Below are 17,129 nucleotides of genomic sequence, written 5' to 3'. Positions count from 1 at the left end.
GAGCAATCAACGATTTCCATGCGTGACAACGGTGATTATTAAACGCGTTTAACGCTAGACCAGTTGGATATCCAATGTTGATGGAATTCTAACAGAGGATAGCAAATTACTCGGTTAATGTACATATTACGATAATTCCAGCAACAGTAGCACAAACTCATTATAGATCAAAATGGTATGTTATTGGGATATTTTGAACACGTTGGATTAGTTGAAATAGAAAATACGTTTGTGCTACTATAAATCAAAATGTACAGCACGCAGTAAAAGTTTTTAAATCATTTTCTCCATTTTACTTTTGATCTATATCTTAAAAAGTTTTCTAAAATACCAGTATTCTGTGTTTACTTCTTTCTTTTAAATTATTATATTCTGTGAAACATTTAGTAATTCTAAACTATATATGTGCAAGAATAAATAAAACAATAACTCTGATATGCTTATCATACGTTTAATTAAAAGGATAAGTGTAGTACAAGACTCAGTTCACGCTACTGCAATTTGTTTTGAAAAGGTGATCATCTTTTAAAAAATCAGTGGTTGAAAATTTAATAAATGCGTCCCATTTACGGGCTAAATGAGGAAAAAGATGACTGACATGAAAACTAGTTTATTAAATTAAAACAACTTGCTTCTATATTAGTTTTGGATTAATATTAGATTGTCCAAAAAGTTTCTTTCGTTTTATAAGGAAATGATAGACGCACAATGTTTTTTGTTTTATATTAGTTTATTGAATTATGCACGAACGTAATAATATAGGGATCATACCTAATTCAATAAAATAATGCAAAACAAAAATTGTTGTTCATCTATTATCACCTTATGAAACGAAAGAAACTTTTCGGACAACCTAATATGAACATCGCCTTGAGAATCGCTTACAGGGATCATTCTACTTGACTTTACCATCTGAATCAACGTTTGAACGTGATAAAACTGACAAATAATGTTGGTTTAATCGAAAATTGTTTTACAAGTAGAATAACGTGAAATATCTCATGACACAGAGGAACATTACAGAAAGTTCGTATCTATTAATTTTTAAGTCTTCTATCTGAATACTAATCAGTGCAAAATCTTATCCTTGTGCAATCGTTTACAAATATATTTTTAAACTTAACAAAAATGATCTCAAATCCTGTTTATATTAAAAAATATACTCGCATCCGTTAAAGATGTATTGGCCATGAAAACAGAATTGAAGCAAGCACTTGAAATTCTTCCAACTTTCAACCGTCATCGCTAGCCTAGTTCCTAGGCGTGCTTTTTCACGTTTAGCACACGAAAGAGGGATAAAAATGAGAAACTATTAACCTAAACTTATACGTCGTAATGGTAATATAATCTCGGTAAGTTGACCTTGTTAAGGGTACAATATTGAGGGAAAACAGAGAGACGAAGAAAGAAGAAAAATGTGTCATAGAAGGGAAGAAGCGAGTAAGACGGTGAAGGAAGATCCAGAGACAATGTTAAAAAATTCCTTACAGCCTCGACACAGGAAACTTTCAACTACCTGCGATCCTCGTGGATTTCATAAGCATCGTTCATGGCGCGTATAAACAATAATTACTTTGAGATTGCAGCTCGTATTCTTGAATAATCCAAAGATTTTTGGAAAGGACGTTTGCCATCGTAGCTTCCAATTTCGTAAAGACATTTCAAAAGTGGATAAGTTAACAATCGCTTGTTGGCAATATCGTAACTATATGAAAAATAAAAATAGCGAGAAGAAAGAAATGATAATAAGATACACTTAAGTTTGGGGAATATGGAAAAAGACGAAGCGAAAGATAAGAGGAGGATTGATAAAGTTAGAAACGCTGAAAAAGTAACATTTTCATGCTGCTTTTGCTGACTTCTGATATTCACTTTTCAGCCCTTTCATCTCCTACCTCGAATTGCTATAGTCGCCAGGCTTTTGATTAAACAAGAATTTTATAACCACTTTCCGAAAATTGTAAATTCGCCCATTTGTATAACCCATTTGTGCACTTTACTGTGAAATATTGAATCTTCCTCTATGAGCATTTTTCAGTGAATTGATTATAGAACAAATTTAAACGATTCTATCAAGAAACTTATTCATCTTCGATATATCGAAACCCAAAGAAAAAATAGACATAAATAATATTAGACTCTAAAGACACTCTATTTTCCATTGCTGAATATTAATCTTTATTCCATTTAGATGTTTCCATAAATTTTATAAATACAGCACAGACGCGAGATCCTGCCAATAAATTCGTCTTGGTCTATTTCCCCGTTAAAGATCTTCATCCACATGGAAATCGATAGGAAAGCTAACCACTGAACGTAACTTGTTCGAACATAATTTATTGCGATTATCAACTTAGTTTGCCATGAGTTTCATATTATTATAAGAGATTTGTAAAATGGCTGGAATTAGGCGGGATGTGCAATCGTTTACAAATATATTTTTAAACTTAACAAAAAATGATCTCAAATCTTGATTATATTAAAAATTAATATTAAGCTCCTTTCATACATTCATTTCAATTTCTGACAGAATAATGCTATTGGGTTGGCAACTAAGTGATTGCGGATTTTGTCATTACCACTTAATGACAAAATCTGCAATCACTTAGTTGCCAACTCAACATAACCTCAATTTAGGATAGAGACAATATCGAAGCTGGAAAATGAAAGGCTCGATGCAATGTTATTCGATAAGTTAGAAGAAAAAGATCAAAACGTATCGAAATATTTCATAAATCTTTACGTAAATTTATCTAAAAGCAATTTAAAACATGTTTCTTTGCTATTCGTAAAATTGTCTAATTTGACGAAAGTTTGTCGAATGAAATATTTAAAACCTCAAAAAATGATAAACTTCCATAAAGGATAATAATATTAATTGGATCCTCGTTATTTAAATTTCCTAATGAAGGACGAAAAATAAAAGAAGTTGATTATTCTCGACAGAAATAAATACGAATATATAGAGGAATAATGAGGTTCGTTGTTAAATTGAGAAATTATATAATCAATAATGACAAGTTTACTATTATAACGTTGGATGGTTTTCCGCGACGCAGCGAAACGCTAAGTACAGCCATTTATAAGCGAAAAGCAGAAGTTACTTTTGAAATAATGCCAACGTTAGATTAATAGTCTCTCGATCAAGAAGACAACACCAAGGACTTTCGCTAAGTTCAGTTTGACATATCCGACATTCGCAATAGTTCCGGAACATCGGTTTCGATTTGACAATGTTTCGTATAAGGGTGGATGCAGTTTAATCAATGTCTCAAAAGTATTTTGCGCTTTATGAACGAATTTATATCATTAGTGAGCGTTCTCAACGAATAATTAGATTCTTTCGAAACGCATATGCGTTTGTTAAGTTGAAAGCACCTTTAACACGCTAAACGCGGAGTTAATTTTGTTTTATTTTTCATAGACGATGTGTATACTATAGTAATATACTATATATGTAATATACTATAAATATATTATATATATTAATAATATGCTATAACAAAAAATAAACGTTTGGTATATCGATATCACCTAAACAGAAAGTTTAGTGTCGGCCTTCTAGAACCGACATTTAATGTGTTGAAGGTTTTCAGGGAAAGAGGAAATTAAACAAGAATCGTATAGATTTTATGAGATTCGTCTAAAAAGAGACATAAAGATCCAAAGTTCAAGATTGAAAGCTGTAGACGTAAAATTTAAAAAATTTCAATATCCAAACTTGAAAATTGAAAAAAAAAAAATTGAAAATTCAGACCTAAAGATGCGAAAATTCAAACTCAAAAATTGGAAGGCTCAAATGTTAAATTGTTCAATTTATGGTTATTTGTACAAACCTTAACGATCGCACTAACGGTTGCATCTGACAAGCAAACCACTGGCGTTTTACCGAATGTAGAAACTAAACTAGAAATTTCGGCAGTGTGACGGGATTTAATGTTTAAATTTAAATTTCGAAACCGCGCGCGAGATCGATTTACCTTGAGGGAAACAGCGTCACGCCTAGAAAACTGTTTTGCTGCCAAAGGTCAACGTCTACGCTACTGTCAACAAAACCCCCGGCGATGCAACACGATAGTTCATTTACACATGTATCAACCATACGAATATGTATCTACGTTCCTCAAAAAACTTTTCTCCATGTGAGAGAGAACTGTTGACATAACAAAACGGTCGTAATTTTGTAGAATCGTTTGTAATATAACTTTTTATTACTACAAGATATTTCTAACTTATATTTATATTATATATTAGTAGAAGATTAAGATATAGATATAGAATAATTAATTCTTAACAGATGTGTAATAAATATAGCAATAATTAAATTTATTATGGATGGAATTTCACCCGATGTTCTTTAAATTCATAATATTATGAATTACGTTCCCGAAAAAGACAAATAAATCAATTGTAATTTAATTTAATTATATTTATCTGATTTGGATTTCTAAAATAAAAAAAACGTGATTTTCTTTGATAGAAGCTTCAAAAGATTAAAGTTATTTCAACTGCTGTCTGCTTCATTATGCATTCTTCATTATTCTGAAACGTACATTTGGAGAAATTTAAGGAAAAAATAATAAAAATAAAAAAGAAGCGTTCAAAAGATTAAAGTTGAAACAATAAAACAACAATATTCGTAACATTCTAAAATCGAAAACACACGTAGTGCAACGTCAAAAGTTCTTCTGCAGTCTGGAGGAAAAGGCGGTAGGAACTAGTTCGAAACAAAGTTACCTCGAAACGGAAATGCACATATAGTGAAAAAAGGAGTGAGAGGTAGATGGAAGACGAGGACGTTACTTTTCAAAGGATAATGCATTCGAAACCGCAGAATTCTACATTTCGCGAGAAAACGGGAACATCGTGCATACACGACTTCCTAAACGTATACACAGAGATATCTAATATGTATATTTGCCTGACTCGGAAGGTCGAAGGTCAATAGGATCGCGCCCAAAGGATCAGGAATAGACATCGAATGTGCGACCTCGATATGTTCCATATTTGAAAAACGAATTAGTCAAAACGGAAGAAACACTTATTAAACGTTTCTTTCAATTTGGATAACAATCTCGAATAACGCATCAAATTTAATATTACAACTATTTACCATGCTGATCAAAATGATCAGTTAATAATTTTTCATAAAAGTCTTATAAATTTATAACGAAATTTTCATTTCTAGAGAATTTCTATAAAGAATTACGCAATTTTGTATGCACCTTTAATTTTAATCTCTTTGGTACAAGTTTTACCTAGACTTCAATCGACCATAGGTTTAGTGCAAGAATCATTGATGCTCGAAAATGTTCATTTGTCAAACGTGTCTTGGAATTCTTATCGATCAGATTCAACGTTCTAGTAAATCTTACTCGTGATCTCCTAGAATCACATTTTTCTACGCACGACTATTACGCTTTAGGAACAATCTCGACACTTACACGTTTACAGACGACTAAACTACGTTTATTTCAGAATCAGTCGCATAAAGTTGCGCTTTCGTCGATTCAAATCACTACAATCTTATAAAGCGAACGATTGTAACCGGTAAATGGTAATTTTCTTTCACTTACAATATATAAGGTTTGCATAAATAACTAAGTGACGTTTTTAAAATTGAAACACGTTCGAAGAAGAAAAAGCGATAACAATTATTTTGCACTCACCATTTCTGCATCATCCTGTCATAGACGCTTCGAAGCGTCCTTTACGTTTCCGGCATCGTCCTGAACCGGCGTCACTCCGTTTAGATGCAAGTTCCTGTTGTTTTCCTCGTAGAATTGAACAGGAAGAATGTTCTTGTCACGATAAATCGTTGACAATCGTTTTAAATGTGAATACGTGATAATGAAACACGACGCCCCAATACTACGAACAAACACAAAACATGACAAGCACACGCGTAAGGCGCGAGACCGACTGACTGACTTTCTCGATTTCGGTTGTGGCTCCTGCATCAGCGCCACCTGTTTTACACACACCACACGCGCGCACACATACACACACACACACACATACACGTGACCGACCCACCGATTATATAGTAATACTTCGCTAACTGGTCGCGGGTTGGGACCTTATCTGGTCAGTTACCAAGGGCGGTATACTTCTAAGAAATCTGGAGTATCTCTCTTTTTCATTAAGCGTGAATGTAATACGGGCACCTAAGGCCACGGTTACAGTGGATGTGTTCTAGCAAATTGTCACTCTGACGAATGAAACATCTAGAAACCGATATACGTATACATACATTCATAGATTGCGGATTCTTATGCATTTATTGCAGGAAATTTGAAAGTGTAAAATTGTATAGAATGCACATAGTATGAAAAGATATACATGAATAATATTCAAAGTATAGTGCTTTCTATAATACTTGGCAGATAGAACAATTTTTTATCAAATCTATACTTTTTTAATTATACCCTTAAAAATACGAATTTACATAAAAACTTGCACTCTACTCGTAATAATTTATACACATATTTGATTGCTTTAATAATTCAATTCGTCAAAACACGCATGTAATCATAGCCTAACACATTTATTTCACATAGGCAACATTAAAACCTCGCTTTATAAAATCAGTTCCCATGACTGGTGGGGATAACGATAGCCAGTTATCGAGGCATAGTTCGGCCACTTAACGTGACACTACTCCACATCTTCGCTCGCATTAATGTGTGCGCGCTGTAATAACTTTTCTTGTTTTCTTACGGATAACTTTTCTTACGGATTATGTCTCAAGACGACAACAAAGTTTCGTTTACGAATTATTCATATGAGATCTCGGATCTTCGGTAAGTGTGATTTACCACGTTATACTGCAATTTATATGTATCGTTGCTCCGCGAACTTGACTAAAGAGAGAACACTATTCAACTTTCGAACTTCAAGAGGGATAAAACTTTACGAGAGTATTAAAGATAACTTTTTCGGATAACAATAGATTTTGGTAAGCTGTAACATGAGATAACAGAATCTTATCTTTACATTCACTAGGTACAGAATTTAAGCGTGACGGATATGGGATAAACACTTTCGTGGTGTAATGCGAATGCATACGTAGAGGGCATTGTTGTTTTTTTAGCGTTTGGAACTCAGGTATTTGAAAAGGATGAGTTGATAAATAAACAAGTTAAGCAATACAATTATAACATCAACTGTATAATTCCGTAGAAATACCATGTCTTGCAATATCGATTGGCATGATACGCAAAAGTTACCATGAATACATGCCACGAATTATACGATGAATTGCCATCATGACTTTATACTATAGATAAAAATTTTAGTTGGGACTAAATGATAATCAGCCAAAAATATAATTTGAAAGATTTTCTACATAAAACGTGACTGAAACAAGCTCTGGAAAAATTAAATGAATCATATGAAATTCTTTAGCGAAAGAAAGTTGCTACATTTTATTATTTCGGTACAATCAACGTCAATTCATATAGGCAATTTTCCTTATTTAAGCCATTTTTATAAAATTAGATCAAACTTGACCTCCAATTTAATCATTATTTGTCTGTAAACATAATTCAGACTCGCAAACTTAGATATCGAACACACAACTAACTTCATTTGAATTAACTACAAGAATAAAAATGTGACTAGTGGAACATGGACCGTTATGTATATACATACAAATATATGCGATTAAAAGTAACTATACAATAATTACGTTTCTAGATCGCACAATCATGTATTTGCAATAACATCTAGGATAAAAAATAAACTTTATTAGAAGTGGAAAAGGTATTTCTTAACATTAAATGCTATATTTTCATTGATATGATCTTCATTAGCGTCATGAATAAGTGATGTAACATAACTTTCTGCAAAGTTCCACTGTTTTAAAATATACAGTTTACTACGTTAATATATATATATATATATATATATATAGATTATATTATATATATTTTTTAAATTATATAATATAGTTTACATTATTAAATAAAAAAATATATATATAATATAACATAATGTAATAATAAAATAAAATAAAAAATATATAATATTTTAAATTATTTAATATATTATATATCATTATATGTATTATTACATATTACTAAATATATATATTTATATGATATAATGTAATAATAAAATAAAAAATATATAATAATATATATACATTATATAATATATATATATATATATATATGTTATATTATATATGTATATATATACATACACATACACACATACGTACTATATTATAAGCGCATTCCCTGTGTATTTTTCATTCATAATTTATCAAATGCATTCTTTTACAATCTACATATATCTAGTGAATAAAATGAATTTTGTAAATAATAAAGAATACTACCTACGCGATTATAGAAATAGAGAAATATACGAAGAATAAAATATACGAGAAACGACTTTTAAAAATGAATCATGCTATTGTATATTTTTTAAAAAATTATAATGATATGAAAATACTTTAAAAGATTTTGTTAAACATTCCATTACGTTCTTCATGTCAAATTACTTATATAACTATTTATTCTTTAACTTTTCCCTGATATTTTTCTGCTTTTTTGCACATGCAATGAAGATGAACATAGTCAACCACATTCATGCATGAATCATGATTAAACGTGTATTGTAAATATAATTAATCGTCATGAAATATATAGGCAAATAAGAATTTGTGTAAAGCACTATATATCTGTATATGTTCGTATATTTACACTGCAATTTAACAAAAGTATCAAGATTTAAAGTAATTAACTAAATGAATATTTCGAAATAATATTCTTATAACAAAAGTGATTTTACTTAGACATAATTTGCATTCGTAATTCAACATAGTCAAATAAAAATTACAGATGCAAAGTAGAATTATCAAGACAAATAAAGCAGAAAGTTAAAAGTCATAAATATCGTCAATATTTTAGACGATTTATAAGTAAAAAGATTAGATTTTGTTATGAATAATGTCGCTTTTGAATAACTTATAAATAAGTAATATAATAGTTAAGTCATAATATATTGAAAAGTAATTACAAAACATGGCGCCTGCTCAAGACGCATGTATAATTTCTCTATTAATTTAAGATACAGGGTGTTGCCAAACTGGTGATATAAGCCGAAAGGAAGTGAATGTATATAAAAAAATAAGTCGAAAATGTAAAGTGACATTTTTTCAACCTCGATTTTCTCAAAAACGAAACGTAATTTTTTTATTTTATATTATTTGTTTGTTCTATATCTTTTTTCGCGCAGAATCACTTTCTTTCCTCTTATACCACTACTTCGATAACATCCTGTATAAATGTATCGAAAATAAGACATCAATCATTTTTTTAAACATATTTCATCTATAAAAAGTATCTCTTCACTTGAATTTCTGATTAGGAAATACGAAATATGGAAAAAAGTCATTTACCGTCCTTTTGTCAGTCTGTTAATTCCACAAAACAAACATTCATATACTCCTACATTTTTCATTTAGTTTGTACTAGTGCATATGGAAAACATTGTAGGAAAATCATATTTGACTTTATTAACAATTACGTTACTTTCGGAACGTTAAAAATGCTATAAAAAAAAAAACGAAATTCCTTCACTCACGTGAATCCAGAGAATGATTATGAAAGACCGTGGTTTTCTGATCGAATATCGAAACCTACAATGTACTAAACGGTTGATCCTTACGTATCATCCATGTATTTCCTTACATAAGACATGAAATCTACCAATGCAGTAGACATTGATTTATCTACAACTTTTTGTGGAAGCCAGCCTTTCAAATTCGTGTTAATTATCCACGTAAATCGACATTTACTCTCGTCATTGGGTAATTGTTCTGCTGCACAACAGCTTAGCTTGTTCTCAGCTCTTTAACAAAACGTTAGCACAAATAATTAGTTTTTGATATAGCACAATCTTAAAGATGTATCTTACAATCTTACCTGACGACGTTACTGCGATTTGGTAATGACGTAAAAGGCACTGACATTCCACTATTTATATAATAGTTACCGTACTGCACACGATGTCTTAAAATAACGAAATCACGAGCGCCAATAATGCCTCCTCCTTGGGCACTTGTGGCTTGATAAACAATATCTGTATTTTCATCAATGTCCTGATTGAGAAATCATAATTTATCATTTTAATAAATATGTAAAAAATAAAACATAATAAAAAGGATGTTACCTGTAACTTTTTCGATTCTGTAACAAGTCTATTCCATGACGGTGTTAATTCAATTTCGTCGAATAATCTGTTTACGAGTATACCAGCTGGAGCTTCAATAGTTCCCTTAAAAAATCGTATGAAATCAATTTTACAATAAAAAATTTCCAATATATATAAACTTAATATCCCATTTAAACTTACTACTATCTTTAATGTTTTGCCTTCCTTAGGACGGTTTATATAAAAGATAATATCACCATTTGACATTATATTTTGAATTTGCCAATCTTTAGATTGCAATAAATCGTGGCAAGTTTGCACTAATGCATTTGCTCTTCGTTTATAGTCCTGTATCTATAAATATTAAAGAATCGTTTAAAAAAGACTATTAAACGTACTAATATCTTGCTAGGATTTATTATACAATTTTTGCTTACCATCTCTGTCGTGAGTTTTGGTAGAGACTTAGGTGGAAATACTTCAGTTGCTTTTGATAAGCCCCAAGTATTACCTGGTGTTCTAAAACTTTCATCCTCGTGGTCAGAATGAGCTGGTGAATCCATAGGTGTAAAAAACGTACCAGGTTCACTGGTATACTGGCGTGATTCCGAAACAACTCCTCGGAGGAGCGGTTCTCTTTCATTATCCGCAAAATCTAAAATCAGATCCAACATTCTGTTTACTACTAATACGCAACATTCATCTTAATGTTCAATAATGAAAATAATTATAAATATCATACTTCTAAACCAACTTCTGGCTTGTGTTTCCTGAGGTAATACACGAATATCAAAGAACCAAGCTTCCACCCAAGGCAATACAAAAGATGTAAGGATAAGAAGAACTTGAAATACTGGTTGGTTGCATATCGACCACTAAAAATGAAAGTGATAAAATAATAAGTCTGTTATTATAAACATTTAATGCATAAACAAAGACTTGGCACTTACATCAAAAAGAAACACTTTAGCAATTAAGAATGCACATGTCGTGGCAGTTGTCAACTGTAACAAATCACATAGCGTTTCTTTTATACAATATCGTATATTACTATTTTACGATTAACCGTATTCTAATCGTTTAGAAAATTACGATACTTACAGCTACGATAATACAATGATCCAAATGAAGCAGAGCATAGAAGAGCAACAACACGGTAAACCTGCAAATCGCTGCCATCTGAGAAGATGAAATCCTTAGAATCTCTGTTTTTAACGAAGTGAATGTCATTTTGGACATTGTTCTTCGTTCTTTTTCGAGTAATTATCGCCATATAATTACCATGGTACTTACCACTATGTCGAAGAGTGAGGTTTTTATGTGATAATGGACTACTTGATTCATGAAGGCGGACTCCAAACTCTCACCGGCAATCTAAATATACGTTTCGGGTAAGTTGATAACATTTCATGTATGATTAAACGAACATAAATGAAAAAGCTGTTTTTTCTCCAATTGCGAATTAGTTGGGGTAACATGTGCAACTTACCATTGTACAAATGAGCCACATGAGGAAAGTAAGCAGGAGGTCGAAGGTGACGAAGAGGCAAAAGAAGCGTCTGACGTTGGACATCCTCCCGTTATGCATGGCACCCGCGATAAGATCCTCGCTAAGGATGATATCCGGAGTTCGCGTTACATTTTGTTGAGTGTACAAACTCCTGTGGGAGTTTATAGATTCACTCAGCAAGGTTTCTGCGGCCGCTCTAATTTGCCTCTCGTCTTCTGCCATTCTCTACCGTATCTTTTGATATGCGCAACAGTAACCTGAAGAATAAAATTTCCAACACAGGTTAGTACTCTTTAATCACGATTAACGTTTCAAAAATAATATATCGAATCGATATTATACCTACTGGAAATTATTTGAGACTAATACTAGGAATTCTGCCATTATATAATATAACATGTTTACACGTTATATTTACATTTATTATTTTGTATATTTGTGCATTGTTAGACTACTGGTTTATTTAAATTATCGAATGAAAAAAAGATTCTTTATGCATATATTGATATTGGAAAAATGTATTAGTACACGACTTAGAACACTTTAAATCTATTGTACTATTGTGAGCAACTGGCTTTTATTGTTTGTTTTTTTAAATGCGCTTCGATATGTATTGTGATTCCGGGAATACGCAATAACGCAATTTCTTTTATAAGATATCAAGTGATCGAATTGACATTCTTAAGAAATAAAAATTATACTACCCTATAAGATAAAAGTTAATAAGTACTAATAATCATGGCAATTTTTGTTTCAACTTCACTTACATCTACAAGAAGCAAGTTCAGAATTATGTAGTTGAAAATTATATTTATAATCATTGATTTTCCTACAAGGACGTGATCATCGTACACAAAGGCATCATCTAGTTCAATTATCACGAACATTATTTTTCTATTTTTATATACTCGTGTACATGTACATAATTTCGATAGCAAAGAATTATTTATTTATTTAGATCGAAGTATTTACATTTATTGGGTTCATTAATACAAACAAATAAATATATATTCGCATCAACTGATATCGAGTTATATATATGTGTTGTTCAATTACATACATTTTACTGAAGTCATTTTTTGGTTCATAAGCGATCACATAAAAGGAATCTATACTTTACATGTTTTTCACGATGATCGAAATACAAAATAAATGAGAAATGTACGAATGAATTGGACTCATAAAAGTTACATTTTCACATTAAAATACTGAAAACAGATCTGTTAATAATTTTTTACTCTTATCCACTATCTTACAGAAATTTGTTCGATACTTATCACGATAACGATTTTATTTATCTTTAGATATTTGTTTGAGTATGTGTTTAATAATTTTTGTGTTACATCCGATGAATCATGTTTTTATACCTTTTTTTCAGAAATAGCTTCATTTTTTAACAAAATACACAAGTAAATTTCAAGGTCCAAAAGTATATATACGAAATGCAACAGCTGATACGGTCGATGGCCTTACTAATACTAAGAAAACATTTCCTCAAAATATACATAGAATCATGTTTATTGTGTAAATCATACAGTCTCCTCCATTACTGCTTCCGTAATCATGAATAAAATGCTAATAAAAAAGAATCTCTTCCGGTATATTCAGCTGAATTGACGTTAACGAAACATTTTAACCTCAAACTTTATGAAGAAGCGTTCAGACCGACAGTTTGAAGATAATTAACTTCTTTTCCCAGATTTTTTAATATAATACTATGTATAAGATTTTGGATTGTATACCTCAATAAATACAGAATGTAAAAACTATATTGTCTTCATTAGAATAAAAAAGAATCATGAATGAATGACTTGTTTACCGTTTAGGTCTTGTAGGTCCTCATAAATCCAATCGCATCAGTGAAGAATTAAGCGTTAACATATTCCACTCGCGTATCATTCCGAAGGAAAGAATTTCCAACGAAATGTTTAATTTTAAACAGCACCACTAATATTTCGAGTTTCGTTGTACAGAGATAAATATTTGCAAATCTAGCAATTTATCTACATGAGTTGCACATAAATTTTTTACTATATGGACAACGGTGGCGCCATGTGATGGAGATGAACATAATGACATCTTTCGATGTTTTTCTACGGGAAGAAGTTAATTTATCTGCGTATAAAAAATAATATTTACCGAATATATTTTAATATTTAAATTAATACTTTTGTATTTATAATTAGTACTAACATAGATGAGGTGACATGGGCAGCACAGAATAGATCTAGAAAACTGTCTATTCTATTGTCTCACATCTCGGAGAATTCCAGTGTCATTTCCAACATTACCGACACGTTTCCCACGTTTTGAAGATTTTTCTACTTAATACTTTAGCATTTAAAAGCATTAAACAAAGGCTCTTTTAATTTTTCATTCTAAATTAGACAATGTATCTTTGTATAAAAAAGGCGCACAATGGGCTTAGTCTAGATACACATGAACATTATAAAAGATAATTATACAAACTGAGCAAATAAACAAAAGATTAGAACTTTTACGTATAAACAATATTTTTGTTCCTTTATTCTTAAGAAATACAATTTCATAAAAATTCACTGATATTACATTTACATGAACATTATGTATATTGATTTTATTACTGCTATTCATTGGAATATGGTTTACATTAACTTATACATGTACACAATTATATTGCAGAATGCAAAGCGTAACAAAATTATAGTAGTCTTTGAGAAATTATACATATATATCAAATTAAATGCTGTTTATAAAATTCCAAAACATTCTGAGATACAAAAGTACAGTTTTCACATACTTTGAAAGTTTCACATACTGTGAAATCCTTGTTAATCTTCAATACATCAAAACTGTTGATACTTAAACTATTTCCCACCTTCTTAAATTAAATCAAAACTAGATTTTTATTCAAAATAAATACTTATCAATCTGGAAGGGTTAGCGCTCGTAAAGAATCTTCAGGATAAGTCTCCAATACTGCAGTAGTCCCAAAATTGAATGGTACTGCTATGCCACCATCAAGGACTAAACCAGCATCGTAACATTGTGATATTACTGTCAGTTTTTTACAAAATCCACGAGGTTGCAGACACTTTGGTGTAGGCCACATGCTATTTACCATCATATCTCTTACAGAATAACACAATTTTGATTCCTCTAAAATACAAATATCATATTATATATACATATTTTATTATAACTTTTTTACTTAATACAATATTATACTTACCCGCATGAAAAGGTAAACCAGCATTGAAAGTAGAAGAGATTTTTTCAATCTCTTCATTGTCAATTTGTTTTTTATCTAAAAGGCTCAGTATTTCTTTTACTACTTGTGGACTAACAGTATTTATAGATCTATACCAAGATGTTGATCCTGTTCCTGTGCTAACACACAAGCCAGAACTTCTTACCAAATGATATTTCTCTTCATTATTTAAATTTATAAGTAAATTACTTATTTTAGCAGAAAGTATTTCCGCTATAAATACCTAGATGTTTAAAAAATGTTAAATTTAAATCCATAATTATTAAAGAACACATGATTTATTTGCGTGTAACTTACTTCATTTAATGCCAACCAAGGCAAACGTCTTTTTTTTGGTAACTTATTTGATATTTCTTGCTTCAGATCTTGTATGTAAAATCTGTAATAGTAAAACATTTTTGTAATGTACGATGTCTTCAAAATTGTTATATAAAAAGTGATTCTCTCTCTTTCTCAATTTATTACTTTTCTTCACCTACAACGCGACCTTTTTCGTGCGTGTGGAAAGGAGGGTCCCAAATATTATCTCCTTTTATCGTTGTACGAATTCTTCGTCTCATTACTACGTTGTAATGACCTGCCTTTAGCATTTCGAAAATTTCAGGTATCCTTGTCGTATATTTCGGAGATAACATAAGATACCCTTCCGATCTTTCCGGAAATGAATTAATACCAATTATTGGTTTCTTGTCATCGAATATCATATTTGAAGCCAACAGAAACGTCCCATCGCCACCAATCGGAAGAATTAAATCAGCCCAAATAAAATTTGATCTGTCTAGATTTTCTCTTATAGAACATACATAAGCATAACAATCAGGATAAACATAGCACTAGTTTTACAAATATTTAACTCAGCAAAGATTCATAGAATAAGAATTATGTATTTTTACCTATTTATTATTTTATATTCTATATTCAGTTTCTTTAAGACTTCAATTACTTGATTTTTTACATGTTTGGTTGCTATATGACTAGCTATCATTGTATCATAATCAGAACCCCTTTCCAATAATTTAAACTTTAATTGTTCGTCACTCAAGTTTGGTTCTCGTATTTTTTCAAAATGATATCGTGACAATTTTGCCACAATGAGCACTCGCTTCGGTACAAAGTTCGATTCATTTCGGAGGAATAACCTAAGATTATTGGAAGCATTGTACTTATGCGATTGTAAAAATTGTACAGCTCCTAGAAAAATATAAAGTGTAAATTAAGTTATCGATTGATTTTCTAAAAACTCCAAAATAATAAATAATGAGAAATGACAACTGTATACATTTGTCATAGCAGTGTAACAAATGTATTTAAACAACCGTCAAATATTTCATTTTGATTTTTATAAGAAATATCAAATTATATAACATTTACGTACATATTTTTTTATTGTTATGGCTTTATTTATTAGCTTCATGTGTAGAAAGTACATATTCACAGTACTATTACATTTTAATGTCTCCATTATTATCAATGAGACCATTGATTGACGGATAAATCCAATTAATCTTGTGTTTGAAATCATTCAAAATAAAATATATACTAAAGTTATTATTAGAATTTGTTTTTTGTTTTGTGAATTTTCATTGGAGCTTGTTGACATTACGTATCGTCACCAATGGAATTAAACGCTACTGATAATGATAATTGACTTACTGGCAGATCTTTTTCGAAGATGGTTAAGAGTCGTCATCGCATGCTGCTTAAAAAATTGATATACGAAATGCGAACAAATAATACAAAACAAAGAAATATTAAGCACGTTAAAACGTTTCTAACCTCTCTACTGGCACGAATGGTAAATACTACACCTATAATGACATATATGTATATGTAAGTTAGCACACATATATATACGGCAGTATGACAGGCATAAATTTTCAGAGACTAGTACGGCGACCGCGGGAAATACGAATGCGTATAATTTTTCTTTTCATTGATAAAATAATAGTTTATTAAATTTAGTGATTAATTAAAAGAAAAGTTACTAAGCGTGAAAGTTAAAATTGCATAGTTAACACGTTAATGGCCGCGTAAATTTTAAATATCCTGCCTATAGCGCCGAAGCGCTATCACTTATTTTAAAATAATATATACCATAATATCATAATGTCCATATAATATAAACATATCCCAGTGAAAGCAAATTAGTTAAGTATTTTAGGTTGCATCTAGAGTATTTTAGAATATTACTTTTATATTAAAAGTATT

The 17,129-nt window shown here is 30.6% G+C and overlaps 3 protein-coding genes and 1 long non-coding RNA gene across 4 annotated transcripts in view; 1 reads left to right on the top strand and 3 right to left on the bottom strand.

The window, feature by feature from the left end:
* The window catches only part of LOC100651358 (diacylglycerol kinase 1), a 148,060-nt gene extending 142,098 nt beyond the window's left edge, over positions 1 to 5,962 (bottom strand). The window contains exon 1 of the mRNA XM_003393441.4: positions 5,670 to 5,962. The gene's annotated coding sequence lies outside the window, so the exon portion shown is untranslated. The remainder of the gene's footprint in view (positions 1 to 5,669) is intronic.
* Positions 5,963 to 6,659: 697 nt separating this feature from the next.
* Positions 6,660 to 7,724, top strand: LOC125384957. The gene is made up of 2 exons (XR_007223832.1): positions 6,660 to 6,803; positions 7,006 to 7,724. It is a non-coding gene; the product is annotated as an uncharacterized LOC125384957 (long non-coding RNA).
* Positions 7,725 to 8,566: 842 nt separating this feature from the next.
* LOC100651116 (steroidogenic acute regulatory protein-like) lies at positions 8,567 to 14,077 on the bottom strand. Its single transcript, XM_003393439.4, has 11 exons — positions 13,491 to 14,077; positions 11,651 to 11,928; positions 11,455 to 11,535; positions 11,263 to 11,340; positions 11,112 to 11,165; positions 10,904 to 11,036; positions 10,599 to 10,816; positions 10,363 to 10,515; positions 10,180 to 10,284; positions 9,933 to 10,108; positions 8,567 to 9,858 (listed from the first exon to the last, which is right to left on the bottom strand). Exons 2-11 carry the CDS (start codon positions 11,891 to 11,893, stop codon positions 9,672 to 9,674), a joined length of 1,428 nt encoding a protein of 475 aa, XP_003393487.1. The 5' UTR covers positions 11,894 to 11,928; positions 13,491 to 14,077; the 3' UTR covers positions 8,567 to 9,671.
* An 89-nt stretch (positions 14,078 to 14,166) lies between these two features.
* Positions 14,167 to 16,751, bottom strand: LOC100650994 (NAD kinase 2, mitochondrial). The gene is made up of 6 exons (XM_003393438.4): positions 16,575 to 16,751; positions 15,815 to 16,112; positions 15,387 to 15,710; positions 15,219 to 15,300; positions 14,883 to 15,144; positions 14,167 to 14,809 (listed from the first exon to the last, which is right to left on the bottom strand). The coding sequence occupies exons 1-6, from the start codon at positions 16,609 to 16,611 to the stop codon at positions 14,577 to 14,579; spliced, it is 1,236 nt and encodes a 411-aa protein (XP_003393486.1). The 5' UTR covers positions 16,612 to 16,751; the 3' UTR covers positions 14,167 to 14,576.
* Positions 16,752 to 17,129: the final 378 nt, after the last annotated feature.

Source organism: Bombus terrestris, chromosome 1, assembly GCF_910591885.1.
Source record: "Bombus terrestris chromosome 1, iyBomTerr1.2, whole genome shotgun sequence".
NCBI classification, from domain to species: domain Eukaryota; kingdom Metazoa; phylum Arthropoda; class Insecta; order Hymenoptera; family Apidae; genus Bombus; species Bombus terrestris.
The sequence above is the reverse complement of the archived record's forward strand: the minus strand, read 5'-3'. Positions and strand labels throughout refer to the sequence as shown.